General features: G+C 41.7%; 3 protein-coding genes across 4 annotated transcripts; 2 read left to right on the forward strand and 1 right to left on the reverse strand.

Moving 5' to 3' along the window:
• The first annotated feature begins 633 nt into the window (after window positions 1-633).
• aadacl4 (arylacetamide deacetylase-like 4) lies at window positions 634-3,585 on the forward strand. 2 transcript variants are annotated; one of them, XM_063472875.1, is made up of 4 exons: window positions 634-764; window positions 2,058-2,283; window positions 2,618-2,681; window positions 2,788-3,585. In XM_063472875.1, exons 1-4 carry the CDS (start codon window positions 693-695, stop codon window positions 3,569-3,571), a joined length of 1,146 nt encoding a protein of 381 aa, XP_063328945.1. In that variant the 5' UTR covers window positions 634-692; the 3' UTR covers window positions 3,572-3,585. The 2 variants fall into 2 exon arrangements, with proteins under 2 accessions (XP_063328945.1, XP_063328944.1); XM_063472874.1 differs by lacking the exon at window positions 634-764 and adding an exon at window positions 1,452-1,669.
• A 483-nt stretch (window positions 3,586-4,068) lies between these two features.
• cfap107 (cilia and flagella associated protein 107) lies at window positions 4,069-5,882 on the forward strand. The gene is made up of 4 exons (XM_063474037.1): window positions 4,069-4,179; window positions 4,698-4,808; window positions 5,177-5,351; window positions 5,608-5,882. The coding sequence occupies exons 1-4, from the start codon at window positions 4,069-4,071 to the stop codon at window positions 5,880-5,882; spliced, it is 672 nt and encodes a 223-aa protein (XP_063330107.1).
• Window positions 5,883-7,783: 1,901 nt separating this feature from the next.
• On the reverse strand, window positions 7,784-10,075 carry klhdc7a (kelch domain containing 7A). The gene has a single exon (XM_063472877.1). The coding sequence runs from the start codon at window positions 10,073-10,075 to the stop codon at window positions 7,784-7,786; it is 2,292 nt and encodes a 763-aa protein (XP_063328947.1).
• Between the last annotated feature and the right edge of the window lie 2,039 nt (window positions 10,076-12,114).

Raw genomic sequence — 12,114 nt, forward strand, 5'->3', positions numbered from 1 at the left:
TCAACAATGCCTAATGCCAGTTCTATTAAATTAATTAAATGAAACAAATAAGAGAGGAAACAAAGAATCAGCTGAGCACCAAACAAACACATAGCTGATAAAGCCCCCAACACATTTGTAATCTCAATAAAAAACAATCAGGTCTGGATTGTGTCAAAACCTAAAGTCATGTATTTCCTCCACTTTAATGTGCTAGGTTTATTTAAAAAAAGTGAACATGTTATTTGATTGGACAGTGTGTTTGTACATTTGTAATGGTTTCCAACTGTTGGTATAAAGCGCCACTAGTTGTTTGAACCCAGTCTGTTGTGGTAACAGTATTTTTGAAGCACGCTATATTTTTTCTGCATGTGACAATGCAGTTTGGGAAATAGGTCAGCCCGGTCTCAGAAGCTTGGAAGGATGACAACAAGAAAACCGCATGAATACCTCCTAAACAAATCTTGTGAATTCACGAGCCTCAGACAAGATTCCAGTCTGTGATGTTTGGCCCTGGCACTGTGATTTTTACTGGGCAATGCTGAATACAAGACTTTTTCAGCAACTGGGATGGGTTTAGCCTCACAATGGTTGCTTTGTGCAAGGCTCAGTTACTTAGGGAAGACAGAGAGGCTCTCGGGGGCTGCTAAAAACTTCAAGACAACACGACTCCAGATGCTGTCTTTATTTTGGAAATTTCTGAGGTTTACAAAATGCAGATTCAAAGTGAGATCCCACTGGAGCTTATGCCAAAGCATATTCCACTGAAGAGATGTCGAATACAGGTCAGTGAATTTGCTAAAACATCATAGTACACATTGCAGTCACTGGCAAATATGTTTAAGCTGCCCACAGAATGCCACAGTGTAAACAGACTTTATTTCAGAGTATCCTGTTTATTTATACTCATGCTATCACTGCCATCTACAGATCAACAGTGAAAGTTCAGATAAGGGTGTTTTCAGTCAGCCTTCATGCATCTTTGAGTATTTTCTTCCCTTAGACGCTAGACAATAAATTCGCTTCTCATTGCCACGCACAGGCATGAGCAACAGAGCTTTTGTAGAAGCCAATATGTTCAAATAAACCTGAAAACCACACACACACACACACACACACACGCACACACACACACACACACACACACACAAATTAGAACCTTCAGAAAAATGTGAAAATGTTAGTAGGTGTTGGAAGGTATTTTAATGGGAACTATGGAAATGAAAGTAATTAAAAAGCTGCTCTATTAACATAAAATATTTTTTGCAATATCCATAGAGGAACAATATGGTTTCCTTGGGAAACATGTAATTAGTTTGACTACACAGTCATAAAATATGTTGAAGGATATAATTATTTTCCTGGGCAGCAGGCAGCTAAAAATGTCATTAAGTGAGAGCAAGGTCAGAATGCATTGCAGGCGGTTGTGGGAGGGGTGAAAAGAGGCTGAAAGCAGGTACATAAAACATTTACTCCTAATGACTTACCTTCAGCAGAGCAGACCAGCAACACCATGGACATTGGCTCGGCAATTTTAATAATTGGCTTCGCTGCTCTTGTTGCAGCCTTCCTTCTTCTGGTAATTGGACTTGTGTACGCTGAGCTGATGAATTCAGACATTCCTTGTGGGGTTGCAAATAGAGGGAAACTGCACATGGTTCATGGATTGTTTGTTGGTATTGCAGTAGTGGTGAGTATCAGTATCTGCAAAAGTGTTAGTGCTTAGTTTTGCATGTTGCCTGTGTGGAATCATATCTGTTTTTGTTAACTTTTTAAAATATTCAACTTATCCTTTAGAGTAAATGCCTCTTTTGGAGAATAAAAATGTACTCTTTTAGGTCATATGTGGATATCCTTCCTTCGTCCTCCAACACCTGATAAAGCTTACATCAGAGAAATTTTAGATAAGAAATCATAACCAACAAAGGTGCAAAGACAAAGTCATGTGTTCCGCTTCTTTGATGTTGTCATAAATGGGTTTTTTTCAACCAAATAACCTTCACTTTGACTTTACCTATCAGGGCTGTATATATTTTTGTCTCCTATTTGTTGTAAGTCTTTTGTTTCTCTCCTGCCAGGCTCGGATCCTACATCGACTGGGCATTTGTCATCAGGTTAGCTTTACCCGATGGTTCGTGGCCTGTTTTCTCTCTCACCTGAAACAAGTTCCCGCAGGTCTGCGAGTGAAGGACATGACATTCTCAGAGGTGCCAGTGCGAGTATATGAACCTACCTCTGTGTGTGATGGCTTGAGGAGAGGTCTAATGTATTTCCATGGAGGCGGATGGATATTGGGAAGTATAGGTATATGATGTTACAGTCACTTGCTTAACTAAAATAAAAATGCTCAAATAAAAGTAAAACCTGACTTCCCCACAGTTACGGTCAGTAATTTTATGACAGTGGAAATGAATTTTAAGCAGCTTGAACTATAAGTAAAAACTATTTTCAATTGAGAGGTATGGAGCATAAGAAAGTTTCAAAATTCCGAAATACTACAAAATTGCACCCAAGTGTAATATTTTTCAGCACAGGTACAGAAAGGACAAAGACGTGTCACCTTCTGTTTGTGGTTGTTTATGGCTTCTTTTTTGCGACAAAGATCTTTTAATAACTCTATCCTACTAATCCTGAACAGATTCTGTTGATGAAGTGTGTCGGCATATTGCCATTGAATCTGACACCACTGTGATATCTGTTGGGTATTTACACTTTTTTTCCCCACTCCACATACAAATATTAAATCTATTTTAACCACCATGAAACTACAACTTAACATACTGCTCCTTTTCTTTTCACCCCTCTTAGATACCGATTAGCCCCTGAGCACAGGTATCCTGCCCAGCTGGATGATTGTGAGAAAGCAACGTGCCACTTCCTGTCTGTGGCTGAGACAGAGTTCGGGGTGGACTCTCACAGAGTGGCAGTTGGAGGGGACAGCACTGGGGCTAACCTGGCAGCAGCACTGTGCCAAAGGCTGGCGTGCAGTGAGGACCGACATCTGCCATTCCCTTGCGCTCAGGTCCTCATTTACCCAGCCCTGCAGATGGCAGATTTCAACTTGCCTTCCTACCAGCAAAATCATGCTGTGCCCATATTGTTTCGTGGCCGGATGGCATTCTACTTCCTGCAATATCTCAATGGAGATGTTTCTCTGTGCCAAGAAGTGCTGGAAGGTAACCATGTCCCCACTGAGCTCAGGCCACGCTACGAACTATGGTTATCCCCTTCCAACTTACCTCCTGAGTGCCTCACACGCGGTTTCTATAAGTACCCAAGCCCAGAATATGATGGGGAGGTGTATCACGCAATTAAAGATGGTTTGGAACCTGAGGTTTCCCCTTTACTGGCAGACGATGCTCTCATTCAGAAAACCCCCCAAACCTTCATCCTTACCTGTGAATATGATGTCCTGAGGGATGATGGGATTCTTTACAGGAAGCGACTTCTGGACCTGGGAAAGGATGTCACCTGGCAGCATGTGCTAGATGGCTTTCATGGCATGATTAACTTTTTTAACCAGGGCTGGCTCACATTTCCCTCTGCAGTGCAAGTTGTGGATGGTGCTGTTCACTATATAAAAACACTGTGAGGCTAATAAATAAGATCCTGCAATAAACTTTATTCTACTTCCCATCTTGTCTTACATTTTAATAAACAAATGTGCCTCCAGTGTTTGTCATTACCATTATACTGTTCACAGAAGGCCCCCCGCCAATTCAATAAATAAAAACCAGTCTTATTCCAAAAATGAAAAGTAGCCCAAGGAAACCAAGTCTGCATACAATATTCTGGCACCTTTTTAACAATACAGAGCAGGCAACTAAAAGGTAAATGCCATTCCTTAGCTTTAGGAAACGTATTTCCTTTTAACAAAGATGTAAGACATCTTCTATTTGCTTCCAGGACACTCTGCTTGCTTTACCCACAGTGTTTGCTGTACCCATGGCAACAGAGCTCTTTTTCCCCTCCACTGCTGAAGCGATTATGTGGTCAGGTGAATACACCTACATGCTATCCATTTGACTAGTTAAACTAGCTCCAGCAGGGCTTTAGATTTCCCAGGTGTGTTTGATACTGGTGCAAAGTATGAACCAGAAAGCCAATGCACAGGATAAATGGGCCCAAACCGGATGGAGAATAGAGCAGAAGTATGCAAACAAAGTGTTGTTAGGCAACTGGGCTGAAGAAAGACTTCAGGTAGGCATATTGTCTGTTTACAACATGCTTTACTCTACAGTGTGATAATGCAGCATTTCGATTCAGGCTTTCCAACTCTATATCACAGTATGAAAACATGTTTTTCCAATCTAAACATACAATTTCACCTCAGCCTGAGAACACAGACTTTCTATGTCTTTTCGTGCTGTGTCTAAAACATAATACTACATTAATGGCAGCCCGCCAACATTTTTTTAGAACCTCAGTTGGTAGTCAGATCTATAACAAAGTGATTAGGCAGCCTCAGTTCAGCTACATCAGCACAGCCTCCTGGTGGGCGAGAGCTGGAGACTAATTGCATTGATGTGAGTTTTGGCCATAGGCTGCTGGTTCAGGATTTGTGAGGAGAAATGACTTAAGGAATACTGTACAGCAGTGCAGGTCAATTGTGAAATGTGAGCTCTGCTGATCCTTATGCTGGGATCATTGCTCAAGTCCCTGTATATCCCCCCTTGCTCAGTCCACTTTGTGATGTCTGTTTATTCTGTCCGACACAGTTCACTCGCAAGCCAAAGATAGCCTACAGCACCAGTTGTGTAGACTACCGACCCCACTGGGATTTCAAGCCAGACATCTCTGAGAGAAGATCTGCCCTGCTGAGAGCTGAGGTCAGCCTTTAACTGCTCATTCATGGTATTATCACCAATTGAATGCCTGTCAAAAGCCTGCAAGTCAGGGTTTTTTTTTCCGCTAGAGTGTGAACACTTCTGCATAATACTGATGGCCAAGATAAAGGCCTGTGATAAAACTCTTTATGAAAGCAAGTTTCTGTTCAGACTCAGCAGCAATGAAAAATGTGTAAAATCATCAATCCTACTGGGGACATACTATAGGGTTAGTTGGAGCAATTTGCCGCTGTCACATGGTGAGCCTCTTGAAGATTATTGAAAAAGAACAGGTCATGCCCTCTATATCTTAATCCAGAGAAGGCCACTGTGTGAAGGCTACGTCAAGATCTCTCTATATTGTTATCCAGGGGCTTCCATCTAAGATGATTTTTGGGCACCATGACCCGCCATCCTCACATTATCTGGTCACACATTATGCGGAAAGCTACAGGCGTAACCTCATCAATGCTTTGCCCACTCTGCGACACAGACATGCAGACAACTTGACACAAAAGCCCGAGAGGTCTGACCAGCTGACTTCTGGTAAGTTCCATGCCAACACTGCCAGAAGGCAGAGATTATACATGGGAAATGATTTTGTACATTAAGCCATTACAAGGAGTATGAGTGCAGTGCAAACATAAGTGCATTAAATCTTGTATGAACAAAATACATCAGCAGTTGAGCTCATGAACAATTAACCTGGGGTGGGCCCAGATGCCTTTTATAGTTCCAAATCAGCCACCGATGTAATTAATGGCTGCGGTAACATGGCAGTTAATGTGTTCTTCTTTTACAGCACTTCCAAACAACTTTGGCCCGCTGCAGACCACAAATCACCATTTTGAAATACGGCAGTCACACCTTCCATCTCTGACTGAGTACAGGTCAGCATACCAGAGGCAACCACTTAGTGCCTTCTGCCAGAGCCGCTTTGCCAAGGCTTCACACATGCTCTCCAGCCACCTCTATGAAGCCAATCATAACAACAAGGATCTGGATCTGAGACAGCACTTGATCCTACAAGTCCCGGATCATTATTTCAGCCTATGTCCACCATCACAACAGGCTTAATTTCAGTATTGTAGCTATGAAACTGCCTCCGATACTGGTTAATTTAGAAGCTGTGTTTGTGAATTCCTTTTATCCGTAGTTGGCAACAAGTAAAACCCTAACTCAACAGACCATTTGGGGAAATCAAATGGATTTTAAAAAATTAAAGACGATTCTCATTGTCTTGTGAGGACTACTGTAGATTTATGCTGGTGAGTTGCTTTAGCATTTATATGTGTGGGAGGGAGAAAGGGATGGGACTATAAATTATCTCCACCCTTTCAGAGCATAATTACATGCAAATTCTTTCTCTGCGCAGTGTGTATGTGAAACTGGAAATGGGCTGTTAGTATTACTCTAGATACTCTGCGGGAGAAATAAATAAATAAAAATACTGTTGATGCCAGAACTGACCTGGGTATTTAGGTAAAATAGAAGCAATGAGTCATCCAAGGCAATGTCTGAAGGGATGTGTCTAACTCCCATTCCATTAGGTGTTTAATTACAGAGAATCAAAGTGTTTAATTAGGAAGAATCAAAGATGCTTATGTTTGATGGTCAACCATCTGCGTCTGCCTCCCTTTTTCCCACTTGCCTGCTGCCTTCCAGTGTAGCTCTGTTTCACCCACTGTTAGCTAGTTAGTCTCTCTACTGTGCTGCTGATGCCCATGTGTCACATGACACCCTTGGGTTATGGGAAATCTTCAACACAACACGTCTTACCAAAGAACTGCTGTATTTGCCTCTGAGCCACATGATGGTGCTATAGCAGCACGTCACTCTCGCTGTCTTTTAAGTCCTTGCCTTTACAGTCTGTACAGTGAGGGACTTAATTGTAAATGAAGAAACAATAAGGGATTTAATATTTGCATCATTCTTATTCATATTCAGTTGTTAATGTAATCAACACAGTAAAATAAACCACACATGTTTAGATTGCGCTTGTATTATTCTATTACTGTTTATAAGTCACACAAACAGCAGAATAGACATCTTGGTTAATAGAATTAGTCACTAAGTGTGGATTAATATTCACTGAATGACAAATTTCTAAATTCCTCTGATGTTTATAAAACAATAGATAACAAAGTGAAGATATCATTTGGTACAATGAGCTGAGGATGTTCTTATTCTTATTCACATTGAAAACAAATACACATCTTTCTTGCCACCATAGAAGGTGACTGAAATGACAGAAATAACTACAAGTCTGAGTGTTTCAGTGCTGTGACAAATGCTTTCGAAGCTTACCTATTTATATTGTATGGCATACCCATTTACATCATGTCATATCTAAAGAGCAACTGTAAGTAATGACGTTGTATTCAGGCCACTGTGTAAAATATATCTGTGCCCTACACAAAGGGACACAGTAATAGATTAAAATTATATTGTTAAATTCTTGTTCAGTTAGCGCTGAATGATTTCGTTTACTCTGATGCTTTTTTATGAATTATCTTTGCATTAAAGAGATTAAGCATCTGGGATGATATAAAACTAACATAATAGCAGGAAGAAGTTGCAAATCAAAGTAGCAAACAGTTTCAATGGCAGCACATCCTGTGTAAATCTAGGTAAACAGTAGTTTGACTACCATTAAGAGTCTTATAATTTACATCTATTGCCAAGAATGAGACATGAGGAAAACACAATTCTTTCTGTAATATGCAATCCACTGAAAATAAAGTACTTTTAGAAACAGATGCTTTCTTGCTTTGTGGAAAGGGAATCTTAATAACACTTCAAAAATGATAGAAAAGTGGTTGCAATTTTGCAATGAAATTTGGGGCTGGGCTGAGTTGAACATAAACCTGACCAAAGCAAAACTCACCCAGGCAACAATAAACTTGATGTAAAGCATGCTCTTGTAAGGATACTCAATCACAATCTAATCTTACCATCAATGGAAAATTGAATCCTCGTTACACACTAGTCTGCTGAGGCTTCTTATCAGGTAGTGATAGAATAAAGGGGAAAAGTATGCCCTTGGCTGCAGAGAGTATGCTCAAATCCTCATCTATGAAAGCAGGAGAGATCTCATCAGCCTCGAACTTCATGGTGAACTGGCGGCTGACACAATATATTGTGTCATTCATCGCGACACACTGAAATGCAGGGCAATGCAGAATCCGTTTGGAGCTGCACTCATACCACAGTCGGGCCACCGTATGGTAGCGGTACGCACTGACACCCAGGACTGGGTTAACATCAAACCGATACAAAAATCTCCCCACAGCCACAATATCTACAGTCTTGTCTTTGCTGCCTACTATGAGACTTGGCCTCCAAGTGTCAGTTTTGGGGTTGTAGCGTAGTAGCATGTATTTAAGAGTTCCCCCAGAAACAAAAAGCTCTCCATCGCACACTGTCACATGGTGTGCCACAGCGAATGTATCATTAGGCAGAGGAGCCACAAATGTCCATCTGTCCAATCGTGGGTCGTAGCGCTCCACAGTGGAGAGGCACTCTCCTCCAATTGCATATATGTAGCCCTCCAGTGCTGCCAGTTTGCAGCGGGGCCTGGCTTCATTCATAGGACTGATCTCTTTCCAAATGGATGTCAAAGGATTGTAGCAGAACACTCGCTTTGAGGGTGTCATTTCTCTGTCAGTGCCTTGGCAGCCCACTGCCACGAATAAGTAGTTATCCATTGTGCACATGGCACAGGCTTTAGAGATGACCTCCTGTGGGATTAGGCAGAGTGTATGCCAAGTGTCTTTGTAGTCATCATAATAGTACACTGCACTTGATGTCCTCCTCTGCTCTGATGTTGCTCTGCGCCCTTCAGTGTTGCTGACCCAATCTTGAGGATCCATGTCTGCAACCATGACAAACCTCTTCCCCCTCATTCTTTGCCTCTGGATTTGTTCCCGCTCACCAGCCATTAGCCGCCCATAAAGGCTGGGATCCCTGAGCACATGGAGGTAGTTATCAGACATGACCCCCAGGGCTGCTTTCTGCAAAGATGTCTGGCCATGTTTCTTAGCAAGGCACAGTGTCTCCAAACAATTACCCAGATCAAGCTTACTCTTTAAGACTTCTAAATCTGTGTCATCAAGAATTTTTGCTTGAAAGTCTAAAAATGGAGCCCCTTCTGCAGTCTCTCTATCTATCCCCTCCTTCACATTAAGGATTTTGCTGTCAGTAGCAGGACTGATAATTGGGTGAACAGAGACAGACTCATCGCCAGCTATAGCCCGAGAGTGAGTCACTGGAGTTGAGGCTCTTGAAGTTAGAAAGGGGATCGAAAGCTCCGACTCCTGTGCTGCAGACAGATAGCTCTCTTTGCGTAAGAGTACAGGCCTTGGGGGGTTTCTCAGCTTGAGGCACCCTGGTGAGGAGGCATCTTTAACAGTGCTTTGTGGTGAAACCAGATCACGAATAGTGATGGGATTTAAAGACGATGGAGACTCTCTGAAACTGCTGCCATGGCTTCCAAACTCCCCTGGCTTTGATTCAAAGTCCCTCTCATACTGAGAAAGTACCTTATTAATATCTGTAATGGAGTGAGAAGATGACTCAACATAGTAATCATATATCTTTCCACGCACAACCTGGTCTCCTGTCCCTTCTAGCACTATGTTTGCATCTTCCACTTTAACCTCTGCCTTGGAGAGGAAGCTGGAGTAGGACCCTTTGCTCTCCAGGTCCTGTCTTAACTCTCTGCCCACACCCACACTTCTCTCCAGCTTCTGCAAAATGCAAGGGGAGCGCCGCCCCGTTGTACTGACCATCCCACTCTCTGTTGGATCAGGGAGTTTCAAAGCAGATCCAAACATAACATTACTGGTGGCAACCTGTCCCTGCTTCTCATAAGTGATTATCTCTTCATCCATGCTGGTATCATGGTCATCATTTGTTGCAAACACATCCTCACTTGTTTTAACCTGATGTGGAAGAGTCTCAGCTGGTGTCTCCTTGGTGCTGTCAGATGTCAGGTCATCACCTGAATCTGCTAGCAACGATCTGGATTGCTGGCCCGCATCATCTGTCTCATGTTTTGTTGAGCTTTGATGTTGAAGTGTTGTCTCGCAGTTTTGGCAGGTTGCATTTCCTGGCTCTTTGTCTTTGACATAGAGCTGGATTCTTCTTGGATGCCTGGAGCTGTAGAACCTGTAGGCCCAAGAAACCAGCAGCACTGCAGCCACAGAGACACTAAGTTTCCACAGCAGCTGCATTTCGAACTGGACTCCCAAAAGCTCCGCAATGGGCATAGCTGTAGCAATGTTGGTGGCGATAGTTGGTTGGCTGATCCTATTGAGTGTTATTGTCAGTGCACCTCAGCTGATAGTAACTGTCTGGTTGTCATTGTAAGAGAGCTGCTGTGATCTGATGACTGTGCCTCTGTGCCCAAAGGATCAAGTGTAAAATGATAGCTCTTGAGGCACAATTTGCATCACTGGCTCTGCAGAGGCGGGGCCCTTTCATGCACCACCTGTGGCAAGTCACATGCAGCTTCAGTATCCATACACGGAATATGTAAATACGCCATAGATCAATATTTGGTTATGCAATTTGTTGACTCAACAAAGCCTTTTCCCACAACTATCCAAATGTTATGTTGTGTAATGTAAGAGTTAAAGTTACCGCAATATAAAGCCTTACTTTAGAGGGTTAAGTTTCAGTTTCAGCATCTTTTCTTGCTGTTTTCATGCATAGAATGTATTATGTACATTTCTAAAAACATTCCCCAAAATATTATGAGATAACTCTTCTTCACTTGCTCAAACATACTTCTAGCGCTCCAGAAGGAAATCATGATTTGAATAAAGGGTGGGGAGTAATGATAACTGACATTTATCAAATACTTATTAACCAGGATACATCTGTTTGCACAGCCATGCTCCATATTAAAGGTCCTTTCCCTGCCAGCGCAGATGCTTAAGTTAGTCTCTGTTAAGATGATCTGAAGATTAGTATCAGAGACTTAAATGGCAGTCACATGCTATTATAAACACAATAAAGTGTACAGAGCACCATCTGAACAATAAAAGCATGTGTAATGCAAATAAAATGGGAAGTCTTTGTACACATAACCTTGGGAGTGTCATTTATTTCTCTACACTATACTAGATTCAAACATGTATTTCTGCCTCATGGGAGATTTGTTGCTCAGTTGCTGCTGCCAAGCTGCCATTTGTATTGTTGATAACACAGCAGCGAGGCTGTGGTCAACAACAAAATAGTATTCATCTTAACAGCGTGTTTAGAAGCATTGTAAAGATGCATCACGTGGGGACTCGTGCAGAGGGTGTGTCAGATTTCCGAGCCCACACTGGCAATGTTTGGTCATCTGATAGGCCAGCCTGCAGACAACAAAAAGGAAACTGGATTCTGCAAGCACAGTTGCCTCCTGAATAATTCACAAATGCTCTATAGAGGCAACCTCTTATCCTCACCACTGCTTCTAGCTTCAGGTGGAGCGTTCAGAAGATGATTGTCATGTGCATTGTAGTCATGTGCTTTCACTTCTTTCTTATACAACGACAACATGTGACTGAAAATAAACAAAGCATAGTAAGTGAAACTAAAACCTTTTTTTTTAATAGATTCTTGCTTATGCACAATTTTTTTCTTTTGGATTAAAGAAAATGTGACAAAGCAGTGCATTTAAAGGCTAAATAAGATTTATTTCTTATCTATTGCATATTTCTGGTCCACGATAATATGGTTATGAATTTAGTACTCATAGCTACTACTAAGATGTGGACAACAGTAACACAGCCTTATCCACAAACTATTTAGGACAGACTTCTTCTGGCATGATGATTAAATCATATAAAGCCAATTGGCACATTGTATTGCACTCAGAAATGGACCCTTTTTTCTCACTTGAATGTAAAATGAGTGAGTGAAAGCAAAAAGCACAGAAGTGCCTCTTGAATAAAAATTACAATGATAGCCGAGTTAGAATACTATACAGTGGGTGGACAAGGATTTGTGCCCTTTGATTCCCTTGCCAGATAAAAATTCATTCAAAGCACATATGACTGTTTGTTAATAATGTTTGTGCTCTGCAGCTCTCATCTCCCGTATGCACTATGCAATATGGATAGTACTTTGGCAAGGTGAGCTGATATCCCAAACAGATAGGTCTATCCTTTCGGTTCAACTAAGCTTTAAAATCTCTCCTCTTACCTCCCACCTGGTTTAAACCTTAATCCCTTAATACATGTTGGGTCCTTAGAATAGCTTAAATTGCAATTCTTGTGAAGTCCAAAAAATGCAGGATTACGTTGCATTAAGCTATCTT

This window comes from Pelmatolapia mariae, linkage group LG5 (assembly GCF_036321145.2).
Source record: "Pelmatolapia mariae isolate MD_Pm_ZW linkage group LG5, Pm_UMD_F_2, whole genome shotgun sequence".
Classification (NCBI taxonomy): Eukaryota; Metazoa; Chordata; class Actinopteri; order Cichliformes; family Cichlidae; genus Pelmatolapia; species Pelmatolapia mariae.

What these genes read in the sequence shown, in the direction of transcription:
- aadacl4 (XM_063472874.1), top strand. Translation starts at nt 1,493, where the DNA reads ATGGACATTGGCTCGGCAATTTTAATAATTGGCTTCGCTGCTCTTGTT. An exon ending in TTGTTGGTATTGCAGTAGTG is followed by an intron (nt 1,670 to 2,057) that starts GTGAGTATCAGT and finishes CTCTCCTGCCAG; the next exon opens with GCTCGGATCCTACATCGACT. An exon ending in ACCACTGTGATATCTGTTGG is followed by an intron (nt 2,682 to 2,787) that starts GTATTTACACTT and finishes CACCCCTCTTAG; the next exon opens with ATACCGATTAGCCCCTGAGC.
- cfap107 (XM_063474037.1), top strand. Translation starts at nt 4,069, where the DNA reads ATGAACCAGAAAGCCAATGCACAGGATAAATGGGCCCAAACCGGATGG. An exon ending in CTGCCCTGCTGAGAGCTGAG is followed by an intron (nt 4,809 to 5,176) that starts GTCAGCCTTTAA and finishes ATTGTTATCCAG; the next exon opens with GGGCTTCCATCTAAGATGAT. An exon ending in GTCTGACCAGCTGACTTCTG is followed by an intron (nt 5,352 to 5,607) that starts GTAAGTTCCATG and finishes CTTCTTTTACAG; the next exon opens with CACTTCCAAACAACTTTGGC.
- klhdc7a (XM_063472877.1), bottom strand. Translation starts at nt 10,075, where the DNA reads ATGCCCATTGCGGAGCTTTTGGGAGTCCAGTTCGAAATGCAGCTGCTG.